Source organism: Lycorma delicatula, chromosome 3, assembly GCF_047948215.1.
Source record: "Lycorma delicatula isolate Av1 chromosome 3, ASM4794821v1, whole genome shotgun sequence".
Classification (NCBI taxonomy): Eukaryota; Metazoa; Arthropoda; class Insecta; order Hemiptera; family Fulgoridae; genus Lycorma; species Lycorma delicatula.
Window position 1 is genome coordinate 226,881,553 of NC_134457.1, and position 22,597 is coordinate 226,904,149.

The window sequence follows — 22,597 nt, forward strand, 5'->3', positions numbered from 1 at the left end:
TACCACTCCGAGACGGTGATCAGAAGAGTGGTATGCTTAATTTATATCAGTATATTTTCTAAAACCTGGGTTCGATTTCTAAATGGTTTTTTAATTTAATTTTTTGATAAAAAATGTTATTTTTTAATCGTTAACAAATGTGCCTAAATAAAATATGACCTTAATTAGGCGAATCTAATTAATTAGTTAGCGAATAATGTTTGTCACTGGATGTAATTCTGAAGGTAAAATGTAATAAAAAAAGTTACTACGGGGGAATTTTAACTCGTTTTATTTCTATCGCGATTTTTCCGTTTTTCAAAATTTCATTGCTCATAATTAAAAGGCGAGAGCGTTGATCGACAAATGGTTTTGTCGATTGAAGGCCACGTTTGGAATATGTAAAACAAATTGTTAGGGATGTAGGATGTAGGGGGTATACCGAAATGAAACGACTAGCACTAGATAGGGAATCTTGGAGAGCTGCATCAAACCAGTCAAATGACTGAAGACAAAAAAAAAACGGTAGCATAAAATTATATTCATTTTCTATTGTAAACTATCGAATAGATTACCAGTTATTTATAACCATTAGTCGCTTCTGTGTCTCCTTTAAAGCAAAGTCTTTTGATCTGTTGCGCTATCTGTTGACCATATCATCAGACATGTTTTCTAACATGTAAGAATCATGTAGAATTCTAACAAGTTTGTGTGTGGGAATATGGGAAGGAAATTTGTAGTTTGTAAAATAAATACTATGCCTAAATGATTTTCGATCCTGGATCTTCTAGGTGAAAGGCTGAGTTTTTACTACTCTACCATAAATATCAGCGAAGCGATAATCCTACTTAAAAAAAAAAACGATTAGAAGTGTAGATTATGTTTGTTTAAAATAATTATCAGTTAAAAATACGTAAAAGTAAACAATTTAATTAAACGCTTACCGTATTGTAAATGTGATGAGTTTTACCAAACATTAGTATGATTATTTAAAAATAATATTATTTCTGAATTGCTCTTGATTAAACTGAACTAAAATAGAAACACAATTATGTTATTTTTAAACACAACTATTTAGTAGAAAATAATATTTTCCCTTACAATAAAACCACAATTGTTGTTTGTGCTTGAAATATAAAAAATAATTTATATGTATACGTGTACTAGGGGTAAACTAACTTTTAAAATAATATAAAACAAGTGTTGATTTATTTCTTCATCGCAAAGCTGAACAATTGCTACTGTAAAACAGTTAAAAAGATTAAACGTGTGTCCAGTTTAGTCACGTCTTTCTATACCCCGCTTATTCTTTTCTCATTTTACTCCCTCACTCCTTTCAGTATGTTTTTTTTTTTTATTATAAGCTACAGTGTGTGTATCTTATTTCATGTAGCACGTACTCATTTTTGTCCTTGAAAATTGACTAAACAGCATTTTTTGTTTTAAATATTACCATCAAAACAACACAGAGTTTAACTTTATTCTTGACCATATCATCAGACATGTTTCTAACTAACGTAATGATTTAATTATCTTAAAAGAAAAAGGTGTCTGTTATAACAAGAACTTTCGTAATCGTTTTATTAGGTTATTAAATTGCCTGAGTGTTTTAATTATATGATAATTAAACTGTAATACGTAGATAATCCACCTTAAAAAATATTTATAAACTTTAGTATTTCTTTTACTTACAGTTGTAATTTATATTTTTATTTTCTCAGAGAATATAAATTTATCCAATATTAAACTTACAATAGATTAAAATTTATTGTTAACCTACGTGAAAGTTACAAACATGATTTTTACGAAACATATGTAGTTAAATAATATTAATAAATAAAATAATAAACTTAAATATTATCTTACCTAAAAACTGTACAATTACAATAAAAATAGATTATCAGTAAATCAAGTAAATATTTACGCACGGATTTAACTTCCTCTTTCAACAGAAATCAGTAGTTGACTGCTAAAACCATACTAAGCTAATTTGAATTTTTCGAATTTCTTCACTGCAAATGTTTTAATAAAATGATTTTATGAATTATTTATTCTAAGGTATTTAATTTAAATTAAAAAAAAGAAAATAATTTATAATCAAATTAATTTTATATTTACCAATTTTCATTATATTAATTGAATTATATTTTCATTATATTAATTAACTCTTAATATCGTCGACCAGTCAAAAACAAAGAAAAGTAATAAAGTTGTTTGTAAAACTTCTAATGTCGTGCCAATTAAGAGACATTTCTCAGTCTCATCGGTTACATTATGCATATCGTTTGTATGGTAACTGAAGAATTTTCTAGAAAGGAAATCCACACAGTTTAGGACATTATTTTAAATTTATGAACATTTAATTTAATTTATTGTATACAACTTTTTTTTTTTTAATATATCGGTTTAAAATTAAACATTTCTTTTTTTTCATTTATAGTTTAATGAAAACTAAATTAAAATTTCAACATGATTTTTAAAAGTACCTTGCTACAATTTATATGATGCACTTTTTTTAGATGAAATCTCGTGTTTTATTGATATTTTTAAATTTAAAATCTATTCTAGTTATTTAATAATCTTCCAGTTTACAAATTTTTTTTATTCAAAATAAGAAGGGTGTTTTAATTTTTTTTTTCTTTGATGTTGATACATCAATATCGCGAAATTTTTATAAAATTAATTCATCAGTTTTATAAATGAACTAAAATAATTTTATAGGAATGCCTAATTTTTATATTAAATCTAGATACATTATTTGTATAAATAGTAAATATAATTTATATGTATTTGTTCTTTGTTGCGCTTCGCTACCATTAGTGGCCTACTGAAAATAAGTACAAATTTCTTAGTACAGTGAACATCTCACAGGAACTATCTTAATTTTACTATTTTATGTATTGAATACTTTAATAATTATTATTACTGAAACAGGAAATGTATTTTAGAAACTGTATTAAAAGAGAAATCTATATTTTCTTTTGAATTTTTTTTTGTCTTCATCATTTGACTGCTTTGATGCAGTTCTCCAAGATTCCCTATCTAGTGCTAGTCGTTTCATTTCGGTATACCCTCTACATCCTACACCTACATCCCTAACAATTTGTTTTACATATTCCAAACATTACACATTTCAAAACACAATCGCATTTTTAATATTTATAAAATACTTTGCTGCTTACTACAAGCTGCTTATACGTGTATTTAAAATATAAAATAAATAAATAAAAATGATAAAAAAATAAAAAGTAGAATAAAAATCTCGGAGGGTGTGAAAAAGAAATAAACCGAATGGCTTTACTTTAGACAGTATTAAACATTTGTAAATTATTATTATTGTTAAACGTGCTTTATGCAGCCGCGCGTTCGAGACGGCAGTTGTGTAGTTTAACCTTGAAACAGTTGTACGTCTCATAGCAACTGTAGTAGTAGACAGCGCGTCGGCGAGCAGTTTTGTCTACGATAGCGCAGTATAATTTGTAAAATTATCTCTCAATAAATAAAACGAATATTTATAACCATATTTTTATAACCATATATTTTTTTTTTTTTTTTTAATTTATTTTAATCGTATTGACAACATACAAAGTATATATATATATTTGTTCCTTTCCTCGGGCCATCCGTTATGTATTTGCTTCACAAGATGAGATGAAATGATAATTTTGTAGCGTGTAAAAATGCCATGCCTAACCGGGATTCGAACCCGGGACCTCCGGACAAAAGGCTAAGACACTATCACTCGCGCCACGGAGGCCGACAAACGTCAGTTAATATTCACCCAATTTTATTTAGGTTATGATTTTTAATTTTTCATGTTATGAATTTTGATAATAATGTAAGATAACGTAACCGGAAATCGAACCCAGAATTCTTTACTATACAAAAAGAACGTTAATTCAGATGCAACGTCACTCTGACTGGTTTAACAATACATACGAGTAAGTTAATAAAACATTGTGTGTGTGTGTGAGCGCGCGCGCCCTCCATTATTCTTTAATTACGCAACAGACTTAAAACTTGAAATTTTTTGTACATCACGAATTCATTCTTTTGATTTCATTGACCCAAAAAATGTACGGGAAGAGTATTTTTTTACAAAAAATTTACTGCATTAGAAATTAAATCAATTGACACGCTTCACTTACAGTCAACACATAATTCGTATTAAAATGGTAACAGGATACTATTTTCTTGTTTTTTTTTTTTTATTATTACTACCGTTCTGGTTGACAAAACAATGTACACTTCATTTTACTTTATCAGATTAAATGTATCACAAAATTGATTTATATCCAAAAGGTTCTGGATCCGAATCCCGTTAATTTTTTACGTACGAAAATATTTATCTACCTCACTGTCATAATTAAAAAAAAAAATTGATGTGGGACACCACATGACTTCCTTGTATGCCTATTAAATTACATATACACATTTTTTGCTTCATTTGGTATAAACTTATTTCATTTGAAAGTGAAATACGATCCTCTAATTCTTTAATAAAGAATTTTTTGATTTTTTTTTCTACATATTATTGAATTATTATTTATTGTAATTTTTTTACAATCACAGGTTAATAAATTAAATTATATTTACACGTTTTTTTTTTTTAAATAAAAAAGTATGTAATTTTATTTCATAAAAATTCATGATATTTTTTTCTTTTTGGTTATTACTGAATTATTATTCATAGTAAAAGTTTTTTTACAATGAGAGTTTAATAAATTAATAAATCAACATATTTAAATAAAAGAAGTTAAAAAAAGGAGATGAAGTCTGATTCAAACCGATGTGCCGTCTCCTTGTAAAATCCAAATATTTCATTAAACTTTTACTTGGCTATAACTCTGGAACCAATGAAAATAAGTACCATTTATGATATATCGTTGAAAAGCTCTCAATCAGGGCTTATTACTGCAGTTAAGAAATAGTGGGCTTTTTTTGGACACTTTTGGTTCAGTCGATTGCAATAAAAAGGAGGAGTGCACAACTAGATGTTACAACAGTCCTAAATCCAAAATTTCAACATACTACGGTTAATAGTTTTTAAGTAATGCGAGATACATACATAAGTACAGAGGTCACGCCGAAACTGTCAAATGGATTCAGGGATGGTCAAAATGAATATTTTGGTTGAAATCTGAAAAGCGAAATTTTTCGCGATCACAATACTTCCTTTACTTCGTACAAGGAAGTAAAAAAGGTCTGAAATACTCATTACCTGTGCATGTGTTCCCACGCTCATAAACGACAAATATCAAATAAGTAGTACAACCGTATTGCAAATGGAAAATATAACATAAACTTTAAATATTGTTGGAAATTTATTTATTTTTTTTATATTTATTTTTTTATAAAAAATAGTAAAATGATAATATAATGATTCGTTATTAAATTAAGAAAAAAAATTATAAAAATTTTACCATAAGTAATAAAAATTTTTTTTTATTCATTTCCTAACTGGTTAGCTGTTGGAAGGTTTATTCTATGAAAATGAATTGAATAAGATATAAGACAAATGCAACGCAGCGATTTATCTGATACCCAACTGTGGCGAGTACACTGGCAAGGCGGGAAAAAAATCAGTTTAAATGGCAACAGCGTCTGTCATAGCATCAGTAAATGTTAGAACTGTGTTTTATGAATACAACTCCCTATTACGAATATGATGTCTGTACGTTAATCGAAGCGAACGGGTGTCTTACATAATTTTGAAGTAATTTTCAGTTTAAGTAAACCTTATTATCTCTTTATAAATAATATATTAATTAAATTATTTATTTATTTGTATAATCACACACGCGCGCACAATTTTAATTATATATATTGAAATGTATTACTCTGTATAAATTTATTTTTTTCTCATTCAAATTTGTTATAGCAAAACCTTTGTAATTACAAAAATAAAAACTGATAGAATGTTCTAAATTTTTTTTGTATAAACTTCGTTAGAAGTTTATAGACTTAAAACATGTAAAATTACATGTTCAAAAACTTTCTTTTTACACAGAAATACACTTTGCTTATATCACGTACTGTTAAATTTGATATACGATGGACGTATTTTACTTCTCTGGTTAATTAATGGTCAAATAACCCAAAGTATAACCAAATATTTAACTTGTTTCGTTTTATTTGCTTTTTTTTTATATTGTTTTGCTACTATTTAGAACTATTTGGATACATTATTAAGAGATAAATATTGTAAATTAACTAATTTATTATTATTAAATTTATTAATTTATTTTGTAAAAATAAATGAATTTAATCTCGAGTCTAACATTTTTAACCTGATAAATAATTTGAATAGTACAAACAAAGAATAAAGCAATTGCAAATTTTTATTTCAGAAATTGTAATAATATTAACGAAAAAATAAAACTTTCTTTAATCATAATATCTCATTAAAAAGTAAACTGGATACATTAACAAGTGGATCAGGTTACAATACTCTACCAACAATTCCCCGCCAATAAGTGCAAGACTGGTTAGATTTCGTAACGTTTTTTTGTACGATGATGTATGTCGATGACGTCATTGCCACGGCAATGACGTCATCGACATACATCATCAACAACCTCTACTTATAAACAACAAAGCGTCATCAAAAATTACTCCATGTAAAATTTGGTCCGCAAACTGTTTCATTCACGATCAGTTTTTTTTTTTTAACAACAGACCATCCGTTATATGTTGTCTAATATTAAACTATTTTATTTTTTTTATTATTATAATTTATTATCAGTCTTGACAAACTTATAATTACATAAAATATTAAAGAGAATAACTTTTCACTTAAACTATGAATGTACGTATTACTATAACAGCCAACCATACACAAAGGAGCTTATAACGAGATTTTCACTTATTTATTTATATTATCTAATAATCAGTTTATATTCGTAATCAAACTCAATATACAGCGTGATTCAGGAGGATAGGGCAATACTTTGACAACTCATTCTAGAGGCTAAAAATAAAAAGTTCATATAAACATAGGTCCGAAAACGTTTCGTTAGCAAGTTACCAGGCGCCGGCCAGACATCTACATTTCATTATCACCAAATTATGGTCGCTATCAATGTCTGCTCCAGGGTAAGTTTTGCAGTCAACGAGTTGATTTATAAATCTTTGCTTAACCATATAATCTATCTGATACCTTGCAGTATCGCCTGGTTTTTTCCAAGTGTTTATTCTTCTATTATGATTTTTAAATCGGGTGTTGGCAATTACTAAATTATACTTCGTGCAAAACTCTATAAGTCGGTCCCCTCTTTCATTCCTTTTGCCCAACCCGTATTCACCCACTATATTTCCTTCCTTGCCTTTTCCAATGCATGCATTCCAATCTCCAACTATTATTAAATTTTCATCTCCTTTTACGTGTTTAATTGCTTCATCAATCCTACTAACTATATGGAGGGAGCAATGCGCCCCCTTCTCCGGAGGGGTCGCAGTCGCTGATTTAATTTGATTTAATTGTAAGTTTAAAAGGAAAGGTTAATTAGAAGCTCTTCATCCACTTCTGTGATGGCTGCCTTTCAGGACACATCTTTGCTGGGCTCTTTTCCGGACTCCTCTCCGTGATGTTGGGTCGAGTAGAGGGTCTTCTTTCATCTTCATCTTCTTCTTCCCGTGACCTCTTCATTCTTCTTTGGGCTGCACCTTCCGAGAACTGGCAGTAACCGAAGTTACATGCCATTAACGAATGAACGTCTGTTGCATAACCGTCTTTTAAGATACCTTATCCCACCACCACCACAACCAATACGATGTCGATTATTAAAATTAATCGATTAATTTAACAACATGCAAATATGTATTAGTCGACCGATTTTTGAAAATCAGTAGTTGTCCACGACTAAACATTCTTATAATATTATTTACAACAACATAAAAAATTCAATCTAATAAACTGCTTTTACATAGAATTATAGATTAGTCGTTGGTCGAAAACGTTAATCGCTATAGCTATGAACAATACTGCGTAAGAAAGAACGTAGTTAGTAGCTTATTAATAAAAGTTACTTTCAACATTCCATGCCACCATAACTTCATATCGCACATCCTGAACAAGAGGGTCACAACTCAAAAAATGTTATTGCACAATAACGTACTAAATATGGTGCTCTATGACCGAGCAATATAGTATTAATTTTAGTTGTACCGTTCGCCGGTACAATGAGAAGTTGGTAGTTGTTTGCTATGACATGCAAGCTGTTTTCCAAACGCCGAAAGGAGAAACATCAATTTTTTATTATAAATCAAAATCAATATTATGAATCTTACTTTAACTGGCATTGGACATGAGGAAACATTTTGTTATGTGTAATGTAACGTAAAGTAGAAAACTGTAATTCAGAGGATCTGGAAATCATAATGTACAGTGACAACTGCGTGGCCCAACAAAAAAATTGGTAAGTCCATGTAAAAATAAAACATAAAATAATAACGTTCCTGAACTAATGTCATGAAAACTAATTATTTCGTAATTTGTTCCGGGTTTTTAATATATACTCTTTTGTATGCGGTACAAAAATATAAAATTAAAAGTATCACACAGAAGTTCTTAATAGTTGGTCATACACAGAATGAAGGGATGCCACTCATTCTGTCATAGAAAAACAGGTGGGTTTTCCTCGATGACTTTTTTTAACCATTATCGTTTTCATTTTTACTATTTCACTAAAAATTGTGATTTTTTTTATTAGGTGGCTCGAGCATCGAAGAGTGGGCCTACTTACGTACCTGACCAATTTATTACGTTAATTCGAACGGCGAAGAAAAAGGGATTACCTTATGATGTGACTTAGTTGTGCTACAAGGATTTCGTCGATGTTAAACAACTAGCATTGTTTTTTGGAATTAGATTTTAACAACAGTAACGATGAAAAAGTATCAGTAAATGAAATACGAGTGGTAAGAGTATATTACAAATGTTCGTTTTCAGATGATGAGTTTTAGTCAATTATTTTGAGGAAACCACATCACGAAAATGTGAAAATAATGTGATTACTTTACTTTACTAAATCTAAAAAGTGCTAACAAAACGAAATTACCTCTCAATAAAATAATAAAGTTAATTATTTAAAATATTTATTACAAAATGGCTACATTCCACATTACTATAGTGGATTTTATAATAGTATCTTTTAAAATTTATTATACATTCTTTTATTATAAAGTTTTGCGTTTTTTATATGACTATATTCCAGATTATTACAGTAGATTTTATAGTAGTATTTAAAAAAATTATTACAGTAGGCGCCCTCTCGTTCGGACTTCGGACGGCCAGCTGTGTACGCGTCATGCACTCGCTGACACACGCCGTGCCCGTGATGATTGGTAACGAGAGACAAGCAGACACATTAGTGATAAACGATTCTTTCGATTCGATTCTCAGAAAGGATTCGTAAAAAAGAATCGTTCGTCCGATTCAATGATTCTTTTCCTTTCCACCACTACCAGAGCTGTAAACTCTAATGCGCATGCTCTCTTTCTCGTCTTCAGCCAAGTTTAGCAGTTCATCTCTTCGTACTGCTGTTCGATTCAAATGATGCATACATACTAAATCTCCTCGATTCTTTTCAACTATTATTTGATTCCTAGTAAACATCTGATTCTTTTTCAGTTCAATACGATGTTTAGTAATATAAACTTAGAAGCCTATCACTTCTAATGCGCATGCTCTCTTTCTCTTCTTCGCCCATGTTTAGCGGTTCATCTCTTTTCATACTCCTGTTCGACTCAATTGATGTATACCTACTAAAATGCCTTCGATTCTTCTCTTTTCATCTTTATTCGACTCCTAAGTAAACAAACATCTGATTCTTTTCCGGTTGAATACGATTTTTAGTAGCCTATCACTTCTAATACGCATGCTCTATTCTCTTCCATCTATCCAACGATTCTCCTTATTTCATCTCTTATTCGATTCCTTTACGAAAACAAGCTTATATCAACAAGCCTCATCGCTAAACAGAGAAGGGAAAATTTAAACTGTTACGCAACCATTTTATATGACATCATTATTATTTTTTCTTTTAATTTCACTCGGGCGGGAAGCTATGTTGCACAATATTAATTACTGTCGTTCCTTTGCGCATACTGTCATGTTAAAGATATATTTTATAATTATTCTTAGTAGACGGATAAAAGACGACAGTCGATTCTGTTTTCATGGTGAATAATCTTTGCGTGTTCTATTTAGAGCTGTGTTTTTAGTTTGTTTATATTTTTTTTATTTGGGTCTACTCAATTTCGTAAGATTTTTTTACGTTATACTCGTATAATCAGAAGACGATTTTTTTTCCAAATGTTTATCGGTATTATTTTTTTAAATCATTAGTTTTTACGAAGTAGATATTTTATAAGCACTTATAACAAATTATATTTTGTTTTGTAAATTTATAAACATGAGCTGGAGAAAAAGAAGTCACATCTGGACTTGCTTTTCCGAAGCAAGCCCTGGAAAAGCTTTGTGTAATTTTTGCCGTAGTTCAGTATCCTATGCCGGTGGGACGACTAGTAATCTATCTCGTCATATTAAAATTAAACACCCAGGAGTTGATATTTCAAGACAAAAAAATCCTTGTCCTGATTATGTTTCAGAAATGGATTATAACTTAAATCCTACTGCGTCTACTGCGACTGAATCAAATGAATCGCTGCAATTAGCCCTTACATTAACAAACCTTGTTGATTCGCTTAATCCTTCTTCTGTGCCTCCAATAACATCTTTGTCCTCAAAAAAAAAAAAACAACACAACAGTTGTCCCTTACTTCCTTTGTTACAAAACCTGTCCCTCAAAGTAAAAGCCGAGCGTTAGATATTCAATTAATTAGGTTAACAAAAGAATATCAACCTATTTCACTCGTTGAGGATGAAGAATTCAAGAAGTTTGTTCACATGTTAAACCCTGGGTATTCGCTTGCTTATCGGAAAACAATTACAACTAGTTTAATTCCACAATTAATGATAGAATTTCTTGTGAGATTTGTAACTCATTATATAATATTGAAGCATGCGCAATAACCACTGACAGTTGGACATCAGTTTCACATAATAATTATATGGCCATAACTATCTATTTCATTGACCATGATTGCAATTTAAAAACCCAATTACTTACTTGTATGGTCCCTGCAGTCAACATACGACTGAAAACATTGCCATTGAATTACAAAGTAAATTCAATGAATGGGCTGTTACTGACAAAATAGGAGCGGTTGTTAGTGACAACGGAGCAAATTTAAAAGCTGCTATTCGCAATTGTCAGCTACGCCATATTCCTTGCTTAGTGTATACAATTAATTTAATTTCCAAGCAGCAGTGTCTGATGTAAAAACAATTGTGGTAAAATCGAAGGCAATTGTCGAATTTTTTAAACGAAGTTCTCATGCTGCCTCCAAACTGCAAAACATGCAGCGACAAATGAATTTTAAAGAATTAAAATTAAAACAGGAAGTGCCTACCCGATGGAACTCACTCGTACACATGTTTAATAGACTATTAGAAACAAAAGAACCACTAATTTCGACTATCGCTTTTGTGAATCCTATTCTAAATAATATTTCATTTGATGAGTGGTCCTAGTAAAGGCAGATACTTTTATACGGATTTGAATACTAAATCGTGGATACCGGTGATCTTTGGTGGTTGAGTTTCAATTAACCACAGATTTCAGAACTAGTCGACCTGTGACTACATGACTAAACTTCATTTACACTCATACATATCACCCTTATTCACCTTCTGAAGTAATTCCTGACGGTTCTTCCGAAGGTTAACAAGAGAAAAAATATATATAAATACTTTTGAGTTGAAAAAAAATATATATTTGGCTCTCATTCGCTGTAGTTGATGATAAACAAAAATTGTTTTATGGGGCTTAAGATAAAATTTAATTGTTTAATATTAACTCGGTTAAATAGCACAGTTAATGAAAATATTTTATATAATCAGAAGTAATAAATTTGCCGTATGTCAATAAACATTAGTGATGGTGATGTAATAAGTTATGCGTCACGTGTGGAAAACAATAAATAAAATAAACGCTGGCTAGAATTTGGTGTGGTAGGAGGATCCCCCACTAAAAGCTATGCATAAGAAAGATTGCTATGAATCGAATCGTAATTGAGAAAGATTTGGTTTCCCGTCGCCTATCTATTTCACTGTTTTTTTTTTTGTCTTCAGTCATTTGACTGGTTTGATGCAGTTCTCCAAGATTCCCTATCCAGTGCTAGTCGTTTCATTTCAGTATACCCTCTACATCCTACATCCCCAACAATTTGTTTTACATACTCCAAACGTGGCCTGCCTACACAATTTTTTCCTTCTACCTGTCCTTCCAATATTAAAGCGACTATTCCAGGATGCCTTAGTATGTGGCCTATAAGTCTGTCTCTTCTTTTAACTATATTTTTCCAAATGCTACTTTCTTCATCTATTTACCGCAATACCTCTTCATTTGTCACTTTATCCACCCATCTGATTTTTAACATTCTCGTATAGCACCGCATTTCAAAAGCTTCTAATCTTTTCTTCTCAGATACTCCGATTGTCCAAGTTTCACTTCCATATAAAGCGACGCTCCAAACATACACTTTCAAAAATCTTTTCCTGACATTTAAATTCATTTTTGATGTAAACAAATTATATTTCTTACTGAAGGCTCGTTTAGCTTGTGCAATTCGGCATTTTATATCGCTCCTGCTTCGTCCATCTTTAATAATTTTACTTCCCAAATAACAAAATTCTTCTACCTCCATAATCTTTTCTCCTCCTATTTTCACATTCAGTGGTCTTTGTTATTTCTACTACATTTCATTACTTTTGTTTTGTTCTTGTTTATTTTCATGCGATAGTTTTTGCGTAGGACTTCATCTATGCCGTTCATTGTTTCTTCTAAATCCTTTTTACTCTCGGCTAGAATTACTATATCATCAGCAAATCGTAGCATCTTTATCTTTTCACCTTGTACTGTTACTCCGAATCTAAATTGTTCTTTAACATCATTAACTGCTAGTTCCATGTAAAGATTAAAAAGTAACGGCGATAGGGAACATCCTTGTCGGACTCCCTTTCTTATTAGGGCTTCTTTCTTATGTTCTTCAATTGTTATTGTTGCTGTTTGGTTCCTGTACATGTTAGCAATTGTTCTTCTATCTCTGTATTTGAACCCTAATTTTTTTAAAATGCTGAACATTATATTCCAGTCTACGTTATCGAAAGCCTTTTCTAGGTCTATAAACGCCAAGTATGTTGGTTTGTTTTTCTTTAATCTTCCTTCTACTATTAATCTGAGGCCTAAAATTGCTTCCCTTGTCCCTATACTTTTCCTGAAACCAAATTGGTCTTCTCCTAACACTTCTTCCACTCTCCTCTCAATTCTTCTGTATAAAATTCTAGTTAAGATTTTTGATGCATGACTAGTTAAACTAATTGTTCTGTATTCTTCACATTTATCTGCCCCTGCTTTCTTTGGTATCATAACTATAACACTTTTTTTGAAGTCTGATGGAAATTCCCCATTTTCATAAATATTACACACCAGTTTGTATAATCTATCAATCGCTTCCTCACCTGCACTGCGCAGTAATTCTACAGGTATTCCGTCTATTCCAGGAGCCTTTCTGCCATTTAAATCTTTTAATGCTCTCTTAAATTCAGATCTCAGTATTGTTTCTCCCATTTCATCCTCCTCAACTTCCTCTTCTTCCTCTATAACACCATTTTCTAATTCATTTCCTCCGTATAACTCTTCAATATATTCCACCCATCTATCGACTTTACCTTTCGTATTATATATTGGTGTACCATCTTTGTTTAACACATAATTACATTTTAATTTATGTACCCCAAAATTTTCCTTAACTTTCCTGTATGCTCCGTCTATTTTACCAATGTTCATTTCTCTTTCCACTTCTGAACACTTTTCTTTAATCCACTCTTCTTTCACCAGTTTGCACTTCCTGTTTATAGCATTTCTTAATTGCCGATAGTTCCTTTTACTTTCTTCATCACTAGCATTCTTATATTTTCTACGTTCATCCATCAGCTGCAATATATCGTCTGAAACCCAAGGTTTTCTACCAGTTCTCTTTATTCCGCCTAAGTTTGCTTCTGCTGATTTAAGAATTTCCTTTTTAACATTCTCCCATTCTTCTTCTATATTTTCTACCTTATCTTTTTTACTCAGACCTCTTGCGATGTCCTCCTCAAAAATCTTCTTTATCTCCTCTTCCTCAAGCTTCTCTAAATTCCACCGATTCATCTGACACCTTTTCTTCAGGTTTTTAAACCCCAATCTACATTTCATTATCACCAAATTATGGTCGCTATCAATGTCTGCTCCAGGGTAAGTTTTGCAGTCAACGAGTTGATTTCTAAATCTTTGCTTAACCATGATATAATCTATCTGATACCTTGCAGTATCGCCTGGCTTTTTCCAAGTGTATATTCTTCTATTATGATTTTTAAATTGGGTGTTGGCAATTACTAAATTATACTTCGTGCAAAACTCTATAAGTCGGTCCCCTCTTTCATTCCTTTTGCCCAGCCCGTATTCACCCACTATATTTCCTTCCTTGCCTTCTTCAATGCTTGCATTCCAATCTCCAACTATTATTAAATTTTCATCTCCTTTTACGTGTTTAATTGCTTCATCAATCTCTTCGTATACACACTCTACATCATCATCATCATGGGCGCTTGTAGGCATATAGACGTTAACAATCGTTGTCGGTTTAGCTTTTGATTTTATCCTTATTACAATGATTCTATCGCTATGCGTTTTGAAATACTCCACTCTCCTCCCTATCTTCTTGTTCATCACGAAACCTACTCCTGCCTGCCCATTATTTGACGCTGAGTTAATTACTCTAAAATCACCTGACCAAAAGTCGCCTTCCTCTTCCCACCGAACCTCACTAATTCCTACTATATCCACATTTGTCCTACCCATTTCCCTTTTTAAATTTTCTAGCCTACCAACCTTTTTTAAGCTTCTAACATTCCACTCTCCGACTCGTAGAATGTTATTTTTTAATTTTCTGCTGACTCACTGTTAAGAATCGTAAAAAGAATCGTTTCTCCTGCAAACCGATTCTCGATTCTTTCGTTCAGTATAAAGAATCGTATAGAAGGAACGACTCGTTCACGATGCTTCCCATTACTAAGACACATCACAACCTGTTTCTCTAGCGCTGTACGAGCCAAAAAAGAGAAAGCTACATTCTATCTGGCAAATGACAACAAAAACACCAGGGATTCAGAAAGTACTAAATATAGTCCTAGTCTAGTTTTCATTTTGTACAGCGAAAATGTCTTATAATGTTGTTTATTGACCATTTATAAAAACAGCCTTCCATTTATCCACATAATCGGGCTTTTGTTCCACGACTTCGGCTGGTTCGGACTTTTTTTACTTCGGATAAGAGACCAGACTGGTCCCGAGATGTCCAAGCTAGAGGCAGCCTACTGTATATATTTTTTGCTTATTTTACATTTTTTATTATAAAGTTTTGCTTATTTTGTAATGAATAGAATTTTAGAAATAGTAAAATAATATTAAATTCACAGCAATTTAGTAATTGTAACAAATGTTAAAGACCGAGTATAGTTTTAATCATTACAATAATTTAGAAAATTGATTTGTGTATACACTCCTACTTATTATTGTAGGAGGTGTAAATTTTATTTACATTAAAATTAATTGTAACAGAAGAAACTTTTGTATTTTTATAACTTAATTAAAAGATTAAAAATTTAGATATCTATTTTGTTGATTAATAAACTCTAATACAGAACGGTGACTAAAACAAAAAACATAACTCAAATAACCTGCAGTAAATTTCGTAGAAGAGTGTAATAAGTCAGAAAGGGGTTGATTTAACCCCTTTTATTTAAATTTAGATCATTTATATGCAATTTCTTTAACTCATTACATAGATTAGAAAATACACTAACACAATACACAACAAACATAAACTTTTTGCCCAAAAATAAATACCTAATTTTCAACTTAGTAGTTACACAAAATCTTATTTTTACGTCCTGTAAAATTAGTAGTTTTTGACTTGTGACTCTCTTGCTCGGGATGTGCAACATCATTACACCTAATTTCACAGGACGAGTTATATACCTGTATGGTATTTAAATTCTGTGGTACGTACGTTTGTATTTTGAAAATATTTGAAGCGCAGGCAAATGTTTTTAATGTTTGTGTACTTCTCCATAACAACTTCTCAGTTATATAAATATATATATTTTTTTAATTTATTTTAATTACAAATCTTAAAATTTCTGTTTATAGATTAAGTTAACATAAACAAAAACAAATTATTGGTACAATTTAATTAATTAATCTGAAATACTAATAATAAAGTATAAACAAGAATATAAAAAGCTGCAATGCTCACCTAAGTGAAAACTTGTGTTTTATACAGGACTATTTCCTGTATACAAATTAGAATTAAAAATTGATTTTTTAAATTAAAAATGTTAGAAATAGACATTATATATTAAATATAAGTAATATGATGTATAAAGAATGTGTGTTTTATAAAGTATATTACATATAAAGCATATAATATATTCAAGTAATAAAGCAATTTAAGACTACATCTTAAGTAAATACGTTTAAGACAATATAAGAAACCAAGCAAAAGAAAGAAAATAAATGGTAGGAAATAATCAATTAACTTCCCAAATATTTTTGTTTACAGTATGAGTTGAGAACAAAATTCTCTCATGTTCTCATTTCCAAGCCACAGTTTCAAACGTTTTGTTGAAGACATAATATTTAGAACAAGATTTCAGGAAGACAGGAAGAACTTTGATGAATTTACTGAAGATTTAGTCAGCATGTCACTGACCAATTCTCTTGTTTTGGAAAGCTGATCTGCTACTATTACTGAGGTCATATGATTGGTTATTCATAAAATAAGTATAGAAGTATGCATATACTATACTATTATATAAAGAGACATATTATGTACAGACACTATTATATAAAAACAACCACCATGGATCCTCAAGGGATGTACTTAACAGTCGTGTAAGGAACCAACGAGTTGCTTGCAGCAGGCAATGTCTTAATTATTTTATCCAAAAAAAATTACAATGAAATTGTAAACCGGACGGTGAGAGTCTTGTAGATATCACTTCTACCCCTCAGAAAACACAAAGATTTCCGTAATATAAATATAATTGTTTTTAACAATATGAAATTAATATCAAAAAAGGTAAGTCACTACATTTCTATTATCAAAATCTGTAATTAATTTAGATTTTGTTTAAAAAAAAATACACGAATAACATACAATATTGGATAATAAACAATGTTTAAGCATTCCATATAATAAGCAAAAAATATTAAAATTTATTACAAAACTCTTCCCAGCCCAATTTCATTTATTAAATAATGAATAATACCTATCACACTTTTGTTGTTTAATAACTGAAGTCGGGCTGGTAAGACTTTTGTAACAAATTTTTCTATTTTTTGCAAAGAATGCTTAAACATTGTTTATTAACTATTATTGTATATCTATTGTCTGTTACAAATATTTAACATGTATTTTTTTAAAACAAATTCTAAATTAATAACAGATTTTGAAATGTAATGTCTTATCTTTTTTGATATCAGTATCGTTTTGTTAAAAACAGTTTTATTTATATTACAGAAATTTTTGTTACAACAATTTTTCTGCGCTCTCCCTCACTCACTCTCTCTCTGTCTCAGTGTTTGTTCTTGTTACACTTTGTCAGTTTTTTTACCAACTGGTATTGGGTGTTCAAGAACGTCTGTAAAGCGCTGACACACTTTCATTCAGATGTGTGTCGCGCCTACCTGGATAATATTGTTCCATGATGAATAGGACAAATGTACCCGATTGAGTACACCTCCATTTGCCTAATTTAACCCCCCAAGAATATTGTTTGTGGAGGACAGTCAAGAATGTAGTGTACAGTAAGAAGCCACAGTCACTAGTGGAACTACACAATGAAATTGAAATGGCTTGGGAAGCAATTCCTGTGTCTGTAAATAAAGTCTTACAAAATCAAATCAAAATTAAAACTCTCACCTGATTATTTCGCTAAATAGATTTTTTTAAATGTATTTATTTGTTTTTCTATCTTAACTTTTTGCTCTTAATACATCATGTGAATTACTTTCACTGATAACTAGCAAAGAAACTTACTTGAATTTTCTGCTTAATTTTCTCCTAACTAGTAACTCTTTTGAGAGTAAAACTCTCTGTAGCCAGAATTTTACTGGCTTATCCGAGTAAGTTATCTAATTCTGTGGAGATTTTTTGAAATTGGCGCAAAGATTTAGTTGTAGTAAAGTTTTTTTAAATTTAAAGGTTTTCAAAAAACTTTATTTAGTTTAAGAATTTTTTATATTTTATTTGAGTGCGACAGGAAGAATTTTAGTAACATGTGTTGGGGGGCGGGGGTCTCCATTTAATATTTTTATATTCTTTGTAACTACAGAACTGCTGTACCGATTTTCATAAAGATTTTAGTTAATTTCTCTTCTGCGAAAATTGTATCTATGGGCTAAAAATATCCACACTTTTTCGAAGCCGACATTGAAAGTATTTATGAAACTCAAACGAGATGTAAAATAAAACTGCTTGAATATTTTCAAATGTATATTATATGAATAAATTAAAATAAAAAACTTAAAAATTACTGGAACAATTTTTAAAATATGTAATTTATTTTAACGCAATTATCTTGTAATGTGTTATTCAGGATAGTTGATGCTTCAACTTTATTGAATTACCGGAACTGAAATGTTTGTAACTACTGTTATACATACCAAGAATTAAGGTGATATCTATTAGTAAGAAATAAAAAAAACATATATATATATATATATATATAGCTGTTGGCCTAGTTTAACTCTAAACTCTGAATTTCAACAAATCCTTTCTTAATGCACACTTGCATCATAAGAAAAATGTGTATACAAATTTTTAACAATTTATCTTTATTAGTTTTTATTGTTATTTAACAATAGTATATTGTTCCATTTTCCAGCTTCCTTCTTTTGCTAGACAAATAGCTATTTGTATATACTAGCGACAGATCATATCCAGCTTTGTTCCATGCTTACCTGTAATATCCCACTGCAACAGCAATTGAGTATGGCTGTCTTGCAACACTCAATGTCTTTTTGGAATATTTGTCTCCTATTGTGAATTACTGTTTTATATGATGTGCAAAAACCGTTGTCTTATGAATATAAGGTTGTAATTAAAAATACTAACGGTATTTTTAAAATTCTTGCATTTCACAACAAACATCTATCTCTACTTTTCTCATAAACATGGTCTACATTTTTCCTTCACTATGTTTAGGAGTAAGGTAAATTATGTTTACCATAAAAAATGTATATTTCCTCATACTTTTAATTGTTACAACTGGTGATTTTTTTTGACATAGTCTTTTTTTAAGAGTTTTAATTGTCAAAGGTAGCACAAGGCTATTGCTGAAATTGTAGTTATAGAGCAACCCTATTCTGTCATATCACTAATATCATTTATTAATAGCACTGCACATATGAATGATCTAATTTTAATATAACCCGTTAATGCCCAATGTATGACGTATCATGTCACATTTCACAGCTGTAAAACTAAAAATAAAAAAATTTAATAAAGTCCAAGAAGGGTGTAAAGGGCCTTAACTCAGATAACGAGAAGACTAAAAATTTAACAAAAATAACTAAACCTATGTTAAAAATTAAAAAGCTAAATCTTACAACTAATAGCACAGATAAAATATCACTAAAAACTTAAAACTAATAACAATAAAAAATGTATAACTAATTCAAAGTGGGAAACTTAATTTATTTAAAAGGAAGTAAGTAAAAAAAATATATAAAATTTAAATAAATATCAATAAATTTAACAAACTGCGAGAGGGGTGTAAAAGGTCCCTTCTTGGAAACAGATTCCATGCAATAAATTTTAGAAGTATAAAGAAATAAAAAAAAAAATTTCAAACTTTTTCACGTGATGCAATTAATAAGTTCAAGAAAACTGAATTACATCACTTTATATTTCTACATTAATATATTCAATATAACTTCAGTATCACTAAACAGACTTTACTACATAAGTTTTACTATTTTCAAATAGATTTTTTGGTTTAATGTAACTTTTAACTGATATCATACGAGGTGCAACAATAAAGTTACGAGACTGATGCGATAAAAAATTGTTACTTATGTTTTTAGTCAGCAGTGGTGTAATTTCCTTCTAAGTACTTGTAGTTCCCTTCTGCCTGCACACAATTACTTCAACGCTTTTCCCACTGTTGATTAACATTTCTGGAATGTTGACTAAGACCCTTGCCACAGCATTTTGGACATCTTCTGTTGTTTTGGAATCTTATTTAAAAACTAATAATGTACTTGAAACAAAATAATTAAAAACTCAATAAGATAAATAAATAAAGTTACAGGTGTTATTAATTGAAATTTTATTTATGTATTTTGATCGTGATGTATCAGTTCAGTTGTGTATGACTGTAATTTGTTCAGTGTGTATTTATATTTTTCGAGGAATATTAATAATTATGCATAACTTTTTATTAAAATTTTATTGAATTCAAGATTAAAAAATTAACTAAGTAAAATTAAAAATTATCGGTGGACTGATTGAGTCGAGAATAAACACACAGTGCTGCCAACTTATTTTTTGGCAGCTAGAAAATTAACTGTTTTGTATAATTCATCACTTTACATAGATTATTACAAAACTTGATTTCAATCATTCTGACTGAATAAAAACGCATTAATTAGACGAAAATCATTCAAATTATTTTTAAAACATTCATACCTGTCCGACATAGCAAGCATTATTTCAAATATCTTTCTACTTCAGGGTAGAAAAATTACGCATTTAGTACTGTAGCAATCCCTATATTTTTATATTCTATTTAAATAGCGCTTTCATAACTGATAATTTTACGATACTGTACTAATCAAGTTCATAAATACGAATCTATTACAAGAACTATTCACGTCTAGAGGTTAATACTTCAGTTAATTGAATATTTTAGTCGAACAGACAATCAGCTTCAATTAGGTATTACATGTATTGTCTATTTAACAAACTAAATTTTCAGGAATAACATCGCCCTACAATTGAATAACTTTTGTACCTTATTTCTTCAATCTTTAAAAAAAAATTATAATAAAGAACTTTCTGATATCAGTCTAATAAAAACCCTGCAGAATATTTAATTTTTATTTTTTAACAATATAATAAATGTAATAATGAAGACTCTTCGTTATTATTTTACTCTAATTTTAAACTAACACTCAACTAATTGAATTTTAAAATTATTCTGGATTGTTGAAACTTTACTTTAGCTTTGATTAACATTTCTTTAAGTCACTTCTCTAATTATCTAGAATGACAGGAACTTGAATTTAGATTAATAAATAAATATTGATTAAATTGAAAATTGTTGAATGAATAGGCTGGTTAAATTAATTACCAATTACTATCACTCTGGCGCCTTCATCTAATAAAATGTATAACATTTTTAATTAAATTATTACTCGGTTAAAACAATTTCTATGTTGGTTTCATAGTAAATGTAGAACAGATCACGATTAGATTTTAATTAGAATAAAAAATGTTATCCATTTAAGAAATCAAATAAATTATGTAGTCTTCTACCTCCTGAAAAATTTTACAGTTGTTCAGTATTTGTATTAGAATGTTGACATTATTACATCAAATAGATAATTTTGTAAGGCCGTACAGTAAATCACCATGTCATTCCAAAGTATTTCAAGCAAAGGAACCATTTTTAGCGAGATATAAATGAAAATGGGTTGCTAGTCATTGAAGGATTCATTGTACTCCCCCTCTTCAGTGGGAGTCGCATGTCCTAAAGGTAAGCCAAAATTCTATGGCGGAGGAAAGTTGATTGGTTGTGAATTAACTAACATCATTAAGGTGTTCATTACTCTCACCATTTTCTTCGTCTTGCATCTGTCACGGCTGGACCTGGTTAGATTTCATGGGATGTGGTTACTTCTTCTTTCGTATTTCCGGTTGTAAATAATTACAGACCGTAACCTTAGAAACACCTGCGATCCCTGAAAAGGCAGCACAGGGGAAAGTACAGGCCTCTTCAGTCGGACAACTGTAACTGACATGAAACAAAAGAAAAGGAACAATTGCCTAACGCTGAGGGCGAGATGGATGAATTAATCAACTATGGATGAAAAAACACAGATTACGCAGACAAGTTACAGACCGAAACCTGTTTTTTTTTTTAAGATTCTTGGTAAAGTATTTGGATCTTACCTACTAAATTCACCGTCAAACTTGAAGTCCTCTGGTGTCATACTTAATGGTATCTCTGTACACCATCTACAATGTAAAGGATTTACAAATTTTACATTCTGATTGTTGGAGTCTTTTCGGTGTTTTCATTCGGTATCACATCCGTCCATTACCTAACCGCGATAGCGTGACTCCCGGCCTAATAATTTCGTTCACCAAATCAAATAGAACGTATGTAAGAATCTCACCTTCTGATTATTGGAGTCTTCCGGTGTCATGCTCGGGCCTACCCCCA

At 30.3% G+C, this 22,597-nt stretch overlaps 1 protein-coding gene across 3 annotated transcripts in view; it reads left to right on the forward strand.

The window, feature by feature from the left end:
* Nucleotides 1–22,597, forward strand: part of LOC142322492 (polynucleotide 5'-hydroxyl-kinase NOL9-like) — a 69,459-nt gene that overhangs the window by 1,833 nt on the left and 45,029 nt on the right. For all 3 annotated transcript variants that reach the window (XM_075361635.1, XM_075361634.1, XM_075361631.1), the window contains exon 2: nt 8,691–8,898. In XM_075361635.1, coding sequence (XP_075217750.1) covers nt 8,885–8,898 — 14 coding nt within the window. In that variant the 5' untranslated portion in view covers nt 8,691–8,884. The remainder of the gene's footprint in view (nt 1–8,690; nt 8,899–22,597) is intronic.